Source organism: Bos javanicus, chromosome 8, assembly GCF_032452875.1.
Source record: "Bos javanicus breed banteng chromosome 8, ARS-OSU_banteng_1.0, whole genome shotgun sequence".
NCBI lineage: Eukaryota > Metazoa > Chordata > Mammalia > Artiodactyla > Bovidae > Bos > Bos javanicus.
The window spans coordinates 76,236,393-76,254,142 of NC_083875.1; the positions used below are offsets into that span (position 1 = coordinate 76,236,393).

A 17,750-nucleotide genomic window follows, 5' to 3' on the forward strand; every position below is an offset into this window, starting at 1 on the left:
TAAATCTTTCCTAACCCTTTAGCTAAAACTCATTTTTTTTCCAGAGCAACTGAAGCCACTGTCATTCTTTTTCTAGAGTTACTGTTTATGCTTCTATTTCTCCCACCAGCTAGGAACTTTTTGGAACATAGATTGATCTCATTCAGTTGTGAACATCCAGGCACCTGATTCTAGGACTGAGGAAGTAAAGGTTTGGGATTGGATTACCTGGTTTAAACCCACTGAATGTCAGAATTGGGGGGAGATTTATTAGAGGTCACCTTTCAACCCATTCATTTTGTTGCTGAAATTTGGCCTCTGATCACTAGTGCCTAACAGAAACAGGGAGACAGAGTTCTGGGTGAAGTAGAAAATAACAGCTTTATTGTTTTGTCAGGCAAAAGGGGCACAGTGGGCTTATGTCCTCAAGATTATGTGTCCCACCCTGGTGGGGGTAGTAAGGAGTTTTATTGCCTTCTAAGAAGTGGGGCGTGGTCAGTTTGTGGGCATTCTTATGATTGGATGGTGGTGAGGTAATCAAAACCTTTTGGTTCCAACTTGTTTGGGGTCTATGAGCTTGTCTGTGTGCTTAGACGCTTCAGTTGTGTCTGACTCTCTGAGACCCCATGGACCATGGCCTGCCAGGCTCCTCTATCCATGGGATTCTCCAGGCAAGAATATTGGAGTGGGTTGCCATTTCCTTCTCGCTTGCCTATAATTAACTTCTTCCACTCGGTGGTGGTGGTGGTGTGGGGTGAGGGGCGGGGGTAGGGGCTTCAGTATCTGCAAGACAGCTTAAATGACAGCTCAGAATATTTTCTATAGTCCTTGAGGAAGAACTAAAGGTCCTCAACTTCGTTTAATGGCTAAAGTATTAGTTTGTAATGCTTAACTGTTTTCCCTTCCTTCTGTATTTTTTCCACTTGTCTGATTAAATTTATTCCTTGACTAAATTTTTCTACAGACAAAAGGCAGGAGGAGGACATGGGTAGAGGTCTGTTCTGAAAAGGCCTTATAGGATCCTGATCCCTTACAATTTATAAATTGGGAAAGTGAGGCCCAGAAAGGGTAGGACTTTGTACCAAGTCCATGACTCAGGATCTGAAGCCAGACATTCTGATCTAAGTTGGTCCCCTTGGAAAGCCTTTGTGCTTCTCTTTGAGATTCAGGGATCGCGGGCTTCCTCCTGGGAGGCTCTTCCAACCCCTACGCATTACCCTCTCGGTGACCCCCGCAGCTTTCCTCCAACCCTGTAGTGAGTCGGGTTCACTTGTTCAAATTGCAACCCTCCAGATACAAGCAGATGTTGACTCCTAGGGAAAATTAGCTACGTCACCATGACTCCTCCCATTGGCTCGAGGGGTGGGGCACGACGCCACGACGTCAGACGCCCAAAAGGGAGGAGCGGTGAGGGGAAGGAGGAGGGAAGTGGGACTTCAACATGGCGGCTGTGGTACTGGCGGTGACTACGGTGACGGTCTGGCCCGGGGCGGGCAGAGTTGGAGGTGGTAGTGTTCGCTCTTCCTAGGGGCCGTCAGGAGCTCAGCAGGGACCGAGCCAGGGAGGCCGGTCGGCGGCAGCACCTTTCGGCTTCTGGCACGGCGGCTGCGGCATTCAGGTGAGGGGGCCTCTCGCTCGGGGAGGTAGGAGAGGGGCGGAGTTGGGAGTGGGAGCCGGTACCGGGAGACGGATGGGGGAGGGACAGGGAGGAAGCTGGAGACGGAGTGGAATGAAGGAGCTGCAGCTCAGGGGGTGTGAAGGCCAAGAGCCAGGGATGGGTGACTTGGGAAGGATTCTGGGAGAAGGGACGGGGTGAGGGGACCAGCATTGAAGGGGCGGAGGGCAGATGGGATGCGGAAAGATAAGTGAGTTCGGATTAAGGGGACTAATGTTCTGCTGGAAAATAGGCGCAGTACGTAGCTGTCTGGAACGAGAGCTCTGTGGGAAATAGAGGATGTCGGGGAGACCGAGGGACCTAGGTTTTAGTAAAGGTGAGTGATGGGGAGTTGAGGGTGAGCTGCGGACCTGAGATACAGATTTAGTTTTCTCTGAGGCGATGAGATTAGGGGGAAAGGGAGGAGACCAGACTCGGGGCGAGTGATCTTTGGGGATATATTCGACATTGCCTGGTCTTCTTGCTGCTTTTGTTTCTTGGGTAGAGACTTATCTGTCCAGTCCACCTGGACTTCAGAAACAGTTCCTAATCTTTCTTGTGAAATATGAAGTTATAGTTCATTTATTTGATCTCTAATAGTGATCTCTGACCTTTGTGTTGTCTCCACACGTTTAAACTGTGGCTGGCCATAAAAATACATTTTATATTAAAGTGAGATAAAATTTTCAGAGTTTTTAAACTCCATGGAGTGTTGCAAAAACAGATTTGGTAGTTATCTGTTAAGTAGCCTTTGTTCTCACTCCACTTAATGGGGCTTCTTTCCTCAGTTCTAATTATCAGTGTTTTAGAATTTGAGTAGATTTGATAGATATTTCTCTTTAGAATTTTGCCAGATTTGATGATAAGAAAAACAGGGCACTTAGTCTTTAGTGATAGCCAGTTCTTTCTTGTAAGTGTCCCAAACTGAAAGTTAAAGTTTCTGTATTATTTTGTAGCAAAGAATGTAAAATGTCCGAGGTCTAAAAGAATTCCTTTGTCTACATTAACCTACTTTATAAAGTAGGATTTTTTTGGTGTGTTTTTATAGTAGGTTTTTATAAATTAAAGTTTTGTTTCTAATCCATCCTGTTCATTTGTGACTTATTCAATGTTTATTACTGCCTACTTTGTGTTGCATTAATAAGTCATTATAACTATGGAAATGGGAAAATTAATGTTTCTCTAGTGAGACTCTATCACTGTACAGCTTCATTGGAAGAAAAAATGTTTTTTTGGAAATGAAGACTAAGGAAGGAAATTATGTAAATATAAGAACTTCCTGAATTTTTCCATTGTGTAGTATTTGACTCAGTATTTCATCATAACATACTTTTTTTTTCATCATGACATATTTTTTGTATATCTGAAAGCTTTTCTTTTTCTTCTGAAGAAGACGGTATCCTGATATGATTGTATTACGTCTGTGACGAGTTCTCATCAGTAGTTGTTAGTTCCCATTTCTTGGGTTGGCAAATATCACTTTGTGTGACTTTTCTTTGATATCTCGACAATGGTAAGGTATTTAAAATGAGGATTCCTGAAGTTTAATTCAAATTTCTCTGAATTTTTTCAGCATTATAAATGTATCTTCATTACTGGAGTGTAGTTGTCAGTATTATACATTTTTCCTGTTATTTAATTATATTGTTGAATGTTTTGAGGTTTTTCCATATGTAGATTGTTTAAAGCATAACCATATTTTCCACAGACTTACCAAAACCAAAACCAAGCTACTATCTGGTCATCATTACAGGTAATTTTCTTCAGATAGCCTTTCTCAAGAAATGCAAAAGTTAGCATGCAGTACTGTAAGTATTAGGACTTCCCTGGTGGCCCATTGGTCAAGAATCTGCCTGCCAGTGCAGGAGGCTCTGGTTTGATCCCTGGGTGGGGTAGATTCCCTGGAGAAGAAAATGGCAACCCACTCCAGTATTCTTGCCTGGGAAATCTGTTGGACAGAGGAGCCTAAAGAGCTGCAGTCCAGGAGGTTGCAAAAGGATCAGACACAGCTTAGTGACTAAACAACCACCTCCACCATTAAGTATTAAATAAGCTTCTTAGAATCAAGAAAACCTTGAATTGAAGCTTGAAATCAATTGGATTTAGTTTCCCACATAGCATGAGAATCCTTACTTCTGTGTCGTGAAGATAACTGAAAATCTGTCCTCTTTTCCAGAATCTAATTTCTTATAGGAAAAGAGCCTTTCAGTTAGAGAAAGATGTAATCAGGGTGTTGCTTTTCATAGCACATGATGTCTTGTAGTATTTGAAAATAATTTGAATGTAAGAATATTATTTTCCTGTGAATTGAGAGTTAACATTTCAGATTTTAAAAATTTTAGATGATAGCTAGATTTACAGAGGGATAGGTGCTAACACTGGGTCTATATTAATGAGCTAGGCATTGTTAAACACTTTACATCATCTCACTTTTATTCCTATGATTTGTTTGGGTAGACAAAGATAGGCTTGCTTTTTAGGTATTGAGGAAACTGAGGATCAGAAAAGTTGAGTAACTTAAACTAAGGTTACTGCTCTAAATTCATTTAGTCCAATTTCAGTGCCCTTACTCTTACCTGTTAGCTCACATGGTAAAGCGTCTGCCTGCAATGTGGGAGACATGGGTTCAGTGCCTGGGTTGGGAAGATCCCCTGGAGAAGGAAATGCCAATCCACTCCAGTACTCTTGCCTGGAAAGTTCCATGGATGGAGGAGCCTGGTAGGCCACAGTTCATGTGATTGCAAAGAGTCGGACACGACTGAGCAACTTCACTGAACTTCACTGACTCTGTCTGTTACATCATTTTGCCCCTCTAACATGGTCACAGGGCCACTCCAATTCCTATGAAGTAAATTTAAACTATAAGCATGAGTTTTAAAAGTAATGCCATTTTAAACTACTTGTTCTCATTGAAATAGCGTTGGAATGATAAATAGTTCATTACAGTTTTAGTCACTTAAGATGTCATCAGTTCTAGGAGGAAATAAATACCTGAATATTTTGTACTTAACAAAATGAACTGTATAAACTGGGTAAAGGACTAAAAGTTTTTATAATTGCTGAGTCAGGTTAGACCTGGTTCATCAAGGGCCAAAATTTGTATTTGGCAGTAATCCACTTGTGTTCTCAGAATTTGGATTGGTCATTGTCAGTTGCTTAACGCTTACTAAACACTTCCAGTATTTGACTCACTGAGTTGGTTTATGGTATTTGTGAATCTTGTGGTTTACTGAGTCGAGAGCCAGCAGTGTGTGTTTTGGTTGCTTCACTTCCTCCCCAGCACTTGATATTGTCAGACTTTTAAATTTTTTTCTAATCTTTTGGGTTTGGAAGATTTGGGTATCTACTTTGTTTTATTAGCATTTCCTAAAGTTGAGCATCTTTTTGTATGTTGATTAGCCATTTGTATTTTTCTGATATGTATGTTAAGTTCTCTGCCTGTTTTTGAGTCTTCTTTTTTTTCTGATCGATTTTTGTATTTTGTATACTATGTATTTTGTATACTTTATGTATTTTGTATACTAATTATTTGTTAATTTATGGTTTGCAGATATTCTCTCCCAGTTTTTAACTTGTCTTACCATCTCTTCATAGTCTTTTGATGAGAAAAGTTCATGATTTTAATGAACTGAATGAACTTTTCAGACTTTTATGCTTTTTGTATCATATTTAGGAAGTCCTCTTCTGCTAGGCATGTTATTTTAATAAGTACTAAAGTTTATGTGTCATGTGGCATCTAATCTGACATTTAATACCAATATTTACTTGATGAGAAAGGCCAACTTCTCAGGAGTTGTGCTCGTATTGTATTTGGAGTTTTAAGAACCAGAGGGTTTTTTTTTTTAATTATTTTTTATTTTAAAAATATTTATTTATTTGGCTGTGTGGCATGGAGGATATTAGTTCTCTGATCAGGGATTGAACCCATGCCCCCTCCAGTGGAAGCTTTGTATCCTAACTGCTGGACTGCAAGGGAAATCCCAGGCCAGAGGGTTTTAAAAGGATTTTAAAAGCAACCTGAATTGTACACACAGGTTATGTATATTTCCCCAAGCTGGGAAACATAACAGGTTTGTGAATGATGTATACATTTTATTGGGATTCCTAGGTGGCACTTGTGGTAAAGAACTGCCTGCCGATGCAGTAGATGTAAGAGAGTCGGGTTTAGTTCCTGGCTTGGGAAGATCCCCTGGAGGAGAGCATAGCAACCCACTCCAGTATTCTTGCCTGGAGAATCCCTTGGACAGAGGAACCTGGCTGGCTACAGTCTGTAGGGTCGCAGAGAGTCAGACACGACTGAAGCAACTTAGTGAACACATACGTTTTACTAAATGTTAACCATGTGGTTTGACAGTGAGAGAGTTTTCTTGTGTGAACAGTTCATAATGAGTCACTTATTCTGAGCAGAAGGATTTCTACTAAGATATGTTCAGAAAGATTTTTTGATGTCTAGTCTGTCTAGTGTTGGGTTTTATCAAGAATAATTGTGAATTGTTAAAGGGCTGATTTGGAAACATTTTGGAAGAGTTTTTTTGTCTTTATTTTCAAGTAATATTATATATTTAGGTGGAATGTAATTACATGGTTAAACAGAAATATGTACATTTTCACAGTTAACAAGTTGTTTATGTGGAGGGTATTTTTTTGGGAGGTGGGATTAGTATCATATGTTTATGGTATTTAAATTTCATTAGATACTTTTAAAAGAATGAAATAACTCTTGTTAGTATTGGAGAAACTATTTAAAGTTATGATTTATGACGGGAAATTCCCTGGTGGTCCAGTGGTTAGGACTCTGTGCTTTCACTGCTGAGGGCTCAGATTCAGTCCCTGTCAGGAAACTAAGATCCTGCAAGCCGTGCAGCACGACCAAAAAAAAAGTTACGATGAAAATCACAAATCGGCTAGAACGTATGTGATGGAGGATATAGTTTTTCTATTTTGTTTTTTAAACTCTGCCCAGTTCTTTAGGCTGTGTCTCTTATCCACATTAAACTCTTACCTGTTAGGTTATTTTTATTAAAATCTTGAGGGATTTGAATTTCTCTTTTGTGTATTTAAACCTCTTAAAAACTTTTTTTCTTTTCATGAGAAGGAACTGTTCTTCTAGGGAGTTGGATGTCCTGATCCTGGCAAAGATCACGTGGAAATATAAAACATCCACTAGGCTTTAATTGTACTGCAAATACTGTATAGTGATATACAGTACACCTTTGATATTTGTGAAAGCTATTTCCCTCGATTTTTGAGAGTCCTTGCATAAATACCATACTTTAGAATGTCCCTCATAGTTTATAGAAAAGTATAATAGAAAATTTTTACTTACCTTCAGGTTTGATGGGTAAATAGATAAGAAAAACAAACTTAAAGATCTTGATGCTAAATTCCATCTTTGGCTACCTTTAATTCTCAGTCTTTTACTGTTCGTTGGGATAGGCTGGATGGCCTATCCCTAACCTTTATTAATTTATTAATAACCTTTGTTAAATAATAACCTTTATTAATTTATTAATAAATTAACCTTTATTAACCCTTTGGAAACTCAAGGTCAGACTGGCTTTGCTTCTTTTGTGCTACATCTCATCATGGTATTAGTCCCAGGCAGAGTTCATATCCTCTTTCTCATTTCTTCCTTCATTGGTAAGAATGAGATCTTCCTAATCCTAATATCTTCCTGTAGTTGTGAGTGTTAATATTTCCTTTTAGAGTTCATTGGGGAAGGATATGGGCAGTAGCTTCCTTTTTTCCTCCTTCTGGTAGATTATACCTTATTCCACGCCATGTATGATAAATGATTTCCTTTCTGTGGGCGGAATTCAAAGTCCAATGTTAGATTACAAATTATTATGTGGAGTGGATTTTAGAGCTTCCCTGATAGCTCAGTTGGTAAAGAATCCGCCTGCCATGTAGGAGACCCCTGTTTGATTCCTGGTTTGGAAAGATCCACTGGAGAAGGGAAAGACTAGCCTGGCGTGCTGCGATTCATGGGGTCGCAAAGAGTCGGACACAACTGAGCGACTGAACTGAACTGAAACACTCCAATATTCTGGCCTGGAAAATTCCATGGACTGTATAGCAAAGAATGGGACATGACTGAGTGACTTTCACTTTCACTTCACTTTCATGTGGAGTGGGTTTTAGGGGTAGCTAGTGAAATCTCAAAAAATTTTCTTCCATCAAAGGTTATTCTATTTCCAAGTGATAATAACAATAGGAAACCAACCAACCTACCACAAATTTTGTTCTGAAATACTTCAAAATCACTGAAGGTCTTGAATTGTTTATTGTTTATTGTTATTCATTCATTCAAATGTCCCATCCATTTTCTAAAACAGGAAGTTCCACCTAGTTCTTATAATTTAATAGGGAATCTAACTTCATCCTTGTAGTAGGTAGTTTTTATAATAATATTTCACTTACCTGGCTTATTCAGAGATCTCAGCGTTTTATATAAGCAGAATTTAAAGATAATGGAACATTTCTTCTTTGAAAGCCCATATTAAAATTATTGGAAGATTATTAAATGAGTCTTTTATAAATGTAATTATATAATGCAGCCAGTAATAATGTATGACTTACTCTATAACAACATAAGTCTTACTCCAAATGTCTCTAGGAAGCTATACATTTTGAGTTATGTTTTAAAAAAAAATGGTTTAGTCTGTATGTATTGCTGACAGTGTCTAGTGAAAGAGTACGTGTTACGATAACAGGCTTATTTTATTTAGTGGGTAAGAAATTATATTTAGGCAGAATTCTAGTTTGAAATGTTCTTGATCTGTCCAATATGATAGCCACATAGACAGTGGATATGTAAAACATTTTTATCGTTGTGAAAAGTTCTTTTAAACTGTTCTCGATCCTTGTTAAATTTTATTGTTCATGTAGATCATCTGGAGATTGTGGTAAAATGTAGATTCTGATTCTGGGTAGGTTTATGATTGTACATTTTTAAAGAAATTCTCAGGTTATGTTGTGGCCCAAGGATCATACTTTCAGTAGTAAACTTTTGAATTTACTATAATGTGAGGTTGATTTGGGACTTTTTATGAGATTTTTTAAAAAAATTTAATTTATTATAAGCTTTTTAATTAGTGTCTTTTGCCTGGAGAGATTATATTGCAATGATCAGAACTATAGAGTGAGTTTAAAGGTCTAAAGTTGTAGTTCAGGTTTCCTTTTTAAAAACTAATCATCTCTTTCAGACTTGAACTTTTTAGTTTGTGAAACAAGAATAGGAATACTTACTTATATCTCACAGAATGTAAGGTTTGGATAAGATGATGTATGTGATGGTATTTTCAAAACTAAGTAAGACTTCAACATACAGTTTTGAAAATTACGTAAAGTGTGCTTCATTACATGTGCTTCATTACAAGCATAATACCTTTTCACTGTCAGCTAGTATCCTTATTTTCTAAAGGTAATGTACTACATTTTATCCAGCGATTCTCAGTAAGTTTTATTTATTCTTTTATGTTTGTTGCTGCTAAGTTGCTTCAGTCGTGTGCTTCATTACAAGCATAATACCTTTTCACTGTCAGCTAGTATCCTTATTTTCTAAAGGTGCTTCATTACAAGCATAATACCTTTTCACTGTCAGCTAGTATCCTTATTTTCTAAAGGTAATGTACTACATTTTATCCAGCGATTCTCAGTAAGTTTTATTTATTCTTTTATGTTTGTTGCTGCTAAGTTGCTTCAGTCGTGTCCGACTCTGTGTGATCCCATAGATGGCAGCCCACCAGGCTTCTCCGTCCCTGGGACTCTCCAGGCAAGAACACCGGAGTGAGTTGCCATTCCCTTCTCCAATGCATGAAAGTGGAAAGTGAAAGTGAAGTTGCTCAGTTGTGTCAGACTCTTAGCGACCCCATGGACTGCAGCCTACCAGGCTCCTCCATCTATGGGATTTTCCAGGCAACAGTACTGGAGTGGTGTGCCATTGTCTTTTTGCATTTTTCTTTTAATAGTCTATCTATTTGTTTAATTTTTGGCTGTGCTGGGTCTTTGTTGTTGTGTGTGGACTTTTCTCTGGTTGTGGCTAGTGGGGGCTGCTCCTTAATTGTGGTGCGAGGGCTTTTTGTTGCAGTGACTTCTGTTGTAGAGCACGGGCTTCAGTAGTTGTGGCACATGGGCTTAGTTGCCTCATGGCATGTGGAATTTTCCCAGACCAGGGATTGAATCCGCGTCCCCTGCATTGGCAGGCGGTTCCCAACCTGGACCACCAGAGAACGTCCCCCATTAGAATTAATTTCAGTGAGGTGTTCTGTCCTGTTATAGCTGCCACTTAGAGAAGTGTGTGTGTGTTTGTGTGTGTGTTCAGTCACTAAGTCATATCTGACTCTTTGTGACCTCATGGACTGCAGCACAACAGGCCTCCCTGTCCTTCACCATTTCCTTAAGTTTGACCAAGTTCATGTCCATTGCATCGGTGATGCCATCCAGCCATCTCATCCTCTGGCATCCTCTTCTCCTGCCCTCAATCTTTCCCAGCATCAGGGACTTTTCCAGTGAGTCGGCTCTTTGTATCAGGTGGCCAAGTATTGGAGCTTCAGCTTCAGCATCAGTTGTTCCACCTCTCACGTCTGTATATGACTACTGGAAGAACCATAGCTTTGACTGTATGAACCTTTGTGGGCAAAGTACTTAGAGAAGTATCTGGCAGTAATAGTAGGTACACCTTAAACAGATGTTGAATGAATGAGACATATAAGTCTGAGAAATTAATTGCCTTTTCTTGTGACCATGCAGGGATATTTTTTTAAATCAACAGAAGTTGATTGGGAACCAGCTTTAAGGGGGGAACAAAGGGTCGGGAAGATTCCCTGGAGAAGGAAATGATTCCCCACTCCAGTTTTTGCCTGGAGAATCCCAAGAACAGAGGAGTCTGGCAGGCTACAGTCCATGAGGTTGCAAAGTCAGACATGACTGACTAACACACACACACACAAAAGTAATTATATAGCTAGTTTTTCCATTAGAGGGGAAAAATGAAAGCCAGATAACATACCTCTTCACTTTAGAATTCTATTTGCATATTCCTGTGTTTTCTTACTGTGCTCTTTTGACTCGTTTTAGTTAATTGTGTACAATTTCTTGTGGGTATCCTTTTAACAAGATTTAACAACATTTTTGCCGTGTGATTTATTTTCAGAAATATTTTAAAGTTAAATTATAGTCATTTTACACTAGAATATTATATAACTTTAAAAAAAAAATGAGGACATTTTTCTTCATAAATACACTACTGTTAACCATGCCCAACCATCTATGGTAAACAATGTTTCTGTTTTTTTTCCTTTGGCCACGCCACACAGCTTGTGGGATCTTAGTTCCCTGACCAGGGATTGAACCTGGGCCATGGCAGTGAAAGTGCTGAGTCCCAACCACTGGACCCCCAGGGAACTCCCAACAATAATTTCATATTATCATATTATATCAGTACTTACTCACATTTCCTCACTTGTCCCCTAAATGTCTTTTATGAGTTCACAGTGCAGTTCTGACACTACCTAGAATTAGGTTAATGGGCTTCCCTGGTTGCACAGTGGTAAAGAATCCACCTGCCAATGCAGGAGATGTGGGTTTGATCCCTGGGTTGGGAAGATCCCTTGGTGGAGGTAATGGCAACCTGCTCTAGTATTCTTGCCTAAAAAATTCCATGGACAGAGGAGCTTGGCAGGCTACAGTCCAGAGGGTTGCAGAGTCGGACATGACTGAGGGACTAAGCACTCATGCGTGCACACATGCACACAAGTTAAAGGCATAGTTATTCAGAAGACAGATACCAGCCACAAGCTCAAGGGTTCCCAGAACATCTTGAAACAACTTGCTCCAAATTTAGAGGTTCCCACACAGCCCTCAGGTTAGATAATGTGCTACAGTGCCTTACAGAACTCAGAAGAGTGCTATATTTATGATTACAGATTTGTTACAGCAAAAAGTATACAAATCAGAACTAGTCAGAAGATGCCATAGGGTGAAACCTGGGAAGGTCAGAAACATGCAAATACTCTCCTGGTGGAATCACGATGTGTCACCCTCCTGACACATCATCATGTCACCAGATCCACAGAATATTGTTAACCAGGAAGCTCAGCAGAGTTCGTGTCCAGATTTCATTTTATTGACTTATTACATAGGCATGATTCATTGGCCACAAGGTTGAATTTGATCTCCAGCCCTCCTCTTCCCCTCCCTCAAGGTTGAACATATTACATGGCTTAAAATCTTTCCCTTCTAAAAAAAAAAAAAAAATCTTTCCCTTCTAATCACATGATTTGTCTTTCTGGTATGGTCATCTTCTGTCCCTTAAGTCATCTTGTTAGCATAAACTATCAAGTATGGTCTGGGGCCCACCAAGAAAAACAAAGATTTTTGTATCACTTGGGAAATTCCAAGGATTTAGAGGATACCTCCAAGAACCAGGGGCTTCCCTTGTGGTTCAGCTGGTAAAGAATCTGCCTGCAATGCTGGAGACCTGGGTTCGATCCCTGGATTGGGAGGATCCCCTAGAGAAGGGAAAGGCTACCCACTCCAGTGTTCTGGCCTGGAGAATTCCATAGACTGTATAGTCCATGGGGTCGTCGAGAGTTGGACACTACTGAGCGACTTTCACTTTCACTTCCCAGAACCAGAGACAAAGGCTAACCAAATTCTTTATTGTACAAAATGGTTTGTTCAGTCCTAGGTCCAATAAAACCACTTTAAAAATATCTTAGGCTTCCTTTTTATTTTTTCAGTATTATGGGAATTTTAAAGTGTATCAGAGAGTAAGGAGAAAGTGTAATGAACTCCCATGTGCCCAATGCCCAGCTTGCACAAAGATCAACATTTGACTAATCTTTTTCAAGTCTTTTCTCCTCCCTTTTTTGGGGATTGGGAAGTCCCTGAAATATTTTAAAGCAAATCTCAAACTTTCCTATAAATACATTATTATGTGTTTCTAACTGATAAAACAGTTAACTTTCTTTAAAAAATATAATTATCATGCTATTATCTAATAATTATTAGTAATTCCTTAATATAATGCAATAACCATCTTATATGAAAATTTCTCTTATTGTCTTAGAAGTGTCACTTTACAGATAGTTTGTTCCATTCACAGGTCAGGTCCATACTTATCACTTATTTGGTTTTCAGGTCTGTTAAGTCTCTTCTGTGATATGGTAATTATCACCTTTTCATTGGAGAAACCAGGCTATTTGTCCTGAAGGTATTCCAAATTTAGGATTTGTCTGTGTGTTCTTGTGTTGTCTTTTTTGCTTGCTCCTCTAATTCTTGTAAAGAAAGGGTTCGAAGCTTGATTTAATTCATGTTTCTGTTGTTTGGTGGTAGCAGCCATCATAGAAGTGGTGCTGTGTCCTTCTTTTTACATCCCATCAGGAGGTACATAATGAATGGTTGTCCCACTTTTTGTGATTCTAGTTATGTTCAGATGGTGTCAGCCCCATCCTATTATAAAGCTCCCTGTTAATCTTTACCTAATAATTTAACATCCAGTGATGATACTTACTTGAATCAATTATATAATTAGAAGTTATGAACTTGTATCATCACGCTGTTTTTTTCACATTTATGTTTATGAGGTGCCATTCTTCTAAAGAAGAGCTTTCCCTCATAATCAGGGTTATCCTGAAGTGTAGTTCCTACTGGAAAGGAATGAGGAATGCTTAATTCTTTTCTTTTAATTACCAATTTCAAAGTTGGTATAATAGTCATCTTAATAGTAGTAGGTTATTTGTGGTTTGTTTTTCTTTCTGATGGTTTTCTATGGATCTTTGAATATCATCATAGACTTGTGGCTTTATAATGTGTGTTTAAACCAATTATAGTCATTATTTTTGATGTGCAAGTTTTTAAAAATTTGGTAGCCTTTTGATACAACCTGTACATCTTTGGAAGTTTTCTTATTTTCATGTACAACAGATGTCCCAGGTTTATCTTATAAATTCTTTATCCATATTTGAAAGCAACCATTTCTTAGTGTAGACATACAGATGGCCATCAGGCACATGAAAAGATGCTCGACATTACTAATCATCAGGGAAATGCAAATCAAAATCACAGTGAAATATTACCTCACACCTCTCAGAATGGCAATTATCAAAAAGTCAACAAATAACAAGTGTTGGCGAGGATGTGGAGAAAAGGGAGCCCTCATGCACTGTTGGTAGGAATATAAATTGTTGCAGCCACTATGGAAAACAGTGTAGAGATTCCCCCCAGAATTAAAAATTGAACTACCATCAGTTCAGTCACTCAGTCGTGTCCGACTGTTCGCGACCCCATGAATCGCAGAACGCCAGGCCTCCCTGTCCATCACAAACTCCCGGAGTTCACTCAGACTCACATCCATCGAGTAGTTGATGCCATCCAGCCATCTCATCCTCTGTCGTCCCCTTCTCCTCCTGCCCCCAATCCCTCCCAGCATCAGAGTCTTTTCCAGTGAGTCAACTCTTTGCATGAGGTGGCCAAAGTATTGGAGTTTCAGCTTCAACATCAGTCCTTCCAAAGAACACCCAGGACTGATCTCCTTTAGAATGGACTGGTTGAACTACCATATGATTCAGCAATTCCAGTCCTGAATATTTATCCAAAGAAAGCAAAAACAGTAATTAGAAAAGATACATGCATCCCTGTGTTAATTGCTGCATTATTTACAATAGCTGAGATATGGAAGTAACCCAGGTGTCCATCAACAGATGAATGGTATGTAGCATACATGTATACATATAAATATGTATATAAAATGAAATACTGCTGCTGCTGCTAAGTCGCTTCAGTCGTGTCCGACTCTGTGCGACCCCATAGACGGCAGCCCACCAGGCTCCCCGTCCCTGGGATTCTCCAGGCAAGAACACTGGAGTGGGTTGCCATTTCCTTCTCCAGTGCATGAAGTGAATAGTGAAAGCGAAGTCGCTCAGTCATGTCCGACTCTTAGCAACTCCATAGACGGCAGCCTACCAGGCTCCTCTGTCCCTGGGATTTTCCAGGCAAGAGTACTGGAGTGGGTTGCCATTGCCTTCTCCAAAATGAAATACTACTCAGTCATAAAAAAGAGTGAAACCTTGCCATTTGTAACAACATGGATGAACCTAGAGGATATTATGCTGGGTGAAATAAATCAGACAATGACAAATAATCTATGGTTTCACTTATCTGAAATCTAAAACACAGAACGAATGATCAAACATAACAAAACAGAAACTATAGATACAGAGAACAAATAGATGGTGGTTGTAAATGAGTTATGAGGATGAAAGGTACGGTGTGGGGTACATAGTCGGTAGCAGTATAGTGACATGACATATAGCTAGATTTATCATAGTGATCATTTTGAAATGTATGGAAATACCAATCACTGTGTGTGTAACAGGAACTAACATAGTGTTGTAGGTCAAATATACTTCAAAAACAAACAGACTCATAAAAAAGAGATTAGATTTGTGACTACAGAAATGGGGGGGGGTGGGAATTGAATGAAGGCAGTCAGAAGGTACAACCTTCCAGTCATAAACAAGTAGTAGGATGTAATGTACACTATAATGTAATGAACACTGCTCTATGTTATATATGAAAGTTGTTTAGAAAGTAAATCCTGGGTTCTCATCATGTACACACACGAATTTTTTCTGTTTCTTTAATTTGTATTTATATGAGATGATGGATGTTCACTAAACTTGTGATAATCAGTTCATGATACATGTAAGTCAAATCATTATGCTGTATACTTTAAACTTATACAGTGCTGTATGTCAACTGAGTAATTAAAAAACTAAGATCATGGCATCCAGCCCCATTATTTCATGGCAAATAGAGGGGGGGAAAGGTAGAAGTAGTGACAGATTTCCTCTTCTTGGGCTCTAAAATCACTGTGGATGGTGACTGCAGCCATGAAATCAGCAGACGTTTGCTTCTTGACCGGAAAGCTATGACAAGCCTAGACAACATGTTGACAAGCAGAGACACTACTCTTGACGACAAAGGTCGGTATAGTCAAGGGTGTGGTCTTCTCACTGGTCATGTATGGTTGTGAGAGCTGGACCGTAAAGAAGGTGGAGTGCCGAAGAATTGACGCCTTTGGAACTGTGGTGCTGGAGAAGACTCCTTAGAGTCCCTTGGATGGCACGGAGATCAAACCAGTCAGTCTCATGGGAGATCAACCGTGAATACTTGTTGGAAGGACTGATGCTGAAGCTCCAGTATTTTGGTCATCCGATGCAAATAGCTGACTCTTTGGAACAGTCCGTGATAAAGATTGAGGGCAGGAGAAGACGGAATCAGAGGATGAGATGGCTGGATGGCATCACCAGTGCAATGGACATGAACTTGGTCAAACTTAAGGAAATGGTGAAGCACAGGTTGGCCTGACCAATGCTGTAGTCCATGGGGTCTTAAAGAATCGGGCACGACTGGGTGACTGAATAATAGCAATGTCAATTATATCTGAGTAAAACTGGAGGAAAAAAGAATGAAGTGCAGAAATGAGTTTGAGAGCTCAAAATTTGGGTACTAGAGATACTCATTGGTACTGTCCTTATACAAAAATTATATGTTTGTATTGATTTTTTTAGTTTTAATAGTTTGTATTTCTTTAATGTTTTACCTATCTTTTTTTCCCTCTTACCTGAAAAATCTTGGTCCCTTAAAATAAATATAATTACTTATATGCTGTATTGCACATATACAAATAGCTTTAAAGTAGCAATGCTGATTTTACTGCTAATAAGAAAAAGTAAGGCCTAAAATCTTTGCAGTTCTTTAAGTTCTTACTACATGTTTTGCTAATATGCACAGTTAGAGTCCTGAGTTCTAAAGGTGGCTCAGACAGTAAAGAATCCACCTGCAGTGTGGGAGACCCAGATTCAATCCCTGGGTCAGGAAGATCCCCTGGAGAAGGGAATGGCAACCCACTGCAGTACTCTTGCCTGGAGATTTTCATGGACAATGGAGCCTGATGGGCCACAGTCCGTGGGGCCACGAAGAGTCAGGCACTACTGAGTGACTAACACACACACACAGTCACATGAAATTATTTTTTGTTTTGTTGTCACTTTTCTAACTTGATGTACTGTTAGGTTTATTTGTTTTAGTTTGTACTCATTTGAGGGATTTAAAAATCATACTGTTTGGAATATGAACTAGTTACTTTGAAAACTTAGTATACAGAGATGTGTAAAAAGAAAAAGTATAAATGTGAAAAATTCCACTAATGGAAATATCCACTGTTAAAGATATTTGTTTAGCTAACATGTATTAAAAACGTAACATGGATTAAGATTGTTCTAAGTACTTTATATGCATTATCTTCTTTAATCTTTACAGTTACCAATGAAGTTGTTGGTATTACTATCCCCATTTTACAGGTTGATTACCTGAAGCTCACAGATGTTAAATTATTCAAGGGATACGTAGATAGTAAGTAGCAGAGCTGGAATTTGAACCCTAATCTTTTTACTAAAAAACTTACCTTTTTAAAAGTCACTGTGTATTCTGTTGTCAGTCTTCGTTTTCTGTGCTTCAGTTCAGTCGCTCAGTCGTGTTCGACTCTGCGACCCCATGGACTGCAGCACGCCAGGCCTCCCTGTCCATCACCAACCCCTGGAGTTTACCCAAACTCATGTCCATTGAGTTGGTGATGCCATGATGCCGTCCTACCATCTCATCCTCTGTCGTCCCCTTCTCCTGCCCTCAATCTTTCCCAGCATCAGGGTCTTCTCAAATGAGTCAGGTCTTTGCATCAGGTGGCCAAAGTATTGGAGTTTCACCATCAACATCAGTCCTTCCAATGAACACTCGGGACTGATCTCCTTTAGGATGGACTGGTTGGATCTCCTAGCAGTCCAAGTGACTCTCAAGAGTCTTCTCCAACAACACAGTTCAAAAGCATCAATTCTTCAGCACTCAGCTTTCTTTGGATGCCCAACTCTCACATCCATACATGACCACTGGAAAAACCATAGCCTTGACAAGATGGACCTTTGTTGGCAAAGTAATGTCTCTGCTTTTTAATATGCTGTCTAGGTTGGTCATAACTTTCCTTCCAAGGAGCAAGTGTCTTTTAATTTCATGGCTGCAGTAACCATCTGCAGTGATTTTGGAGCCCCCCAAAATA

At 39.3% G+C, this 17,750-nt stretch overlaps 1 protein-coding gene across 5 annotated transcripts in view; it reads left to right on the forward strand.

Moving 5' to 3' along the window:
* The first annotated feature begins 1,372 nt into the window (after positions 1-1,372).
* UBAP1 (ubiquitin associated protein 1) overlaps positions 1,373-17,750 on the forward strand; it is a 70,091-nt gene continuing 53,713 nt past the window's right edge. Inside the window, exons 1-3 of one of the 5 annotated variants that reach the window (XM_061425971.1) lie at positions 1,373-1,597; positions 1,887-1,970; positions 3,342-3,386. In XM_061425971.1, coding sequence (XP_061281955.1) covers positions 1,934-1,970; positions 3,342-3,386 — 82 coding nt within the window. In that variant the 5' untranslated portion in view covers positions 1,373-1,597; positions 1,887-1,933. Of the gene's footprint in view, positions 1,598-1,886; positions 1,971-3,341; positions 3,387-9,226; positions 10,144-17,750 lie in introns of those variants that run through there. The other 4 variants (XM_061425973.1, XM_061425968.1, XM_061425969.1 and 1 more) reach the window with 4 other exon arrangements.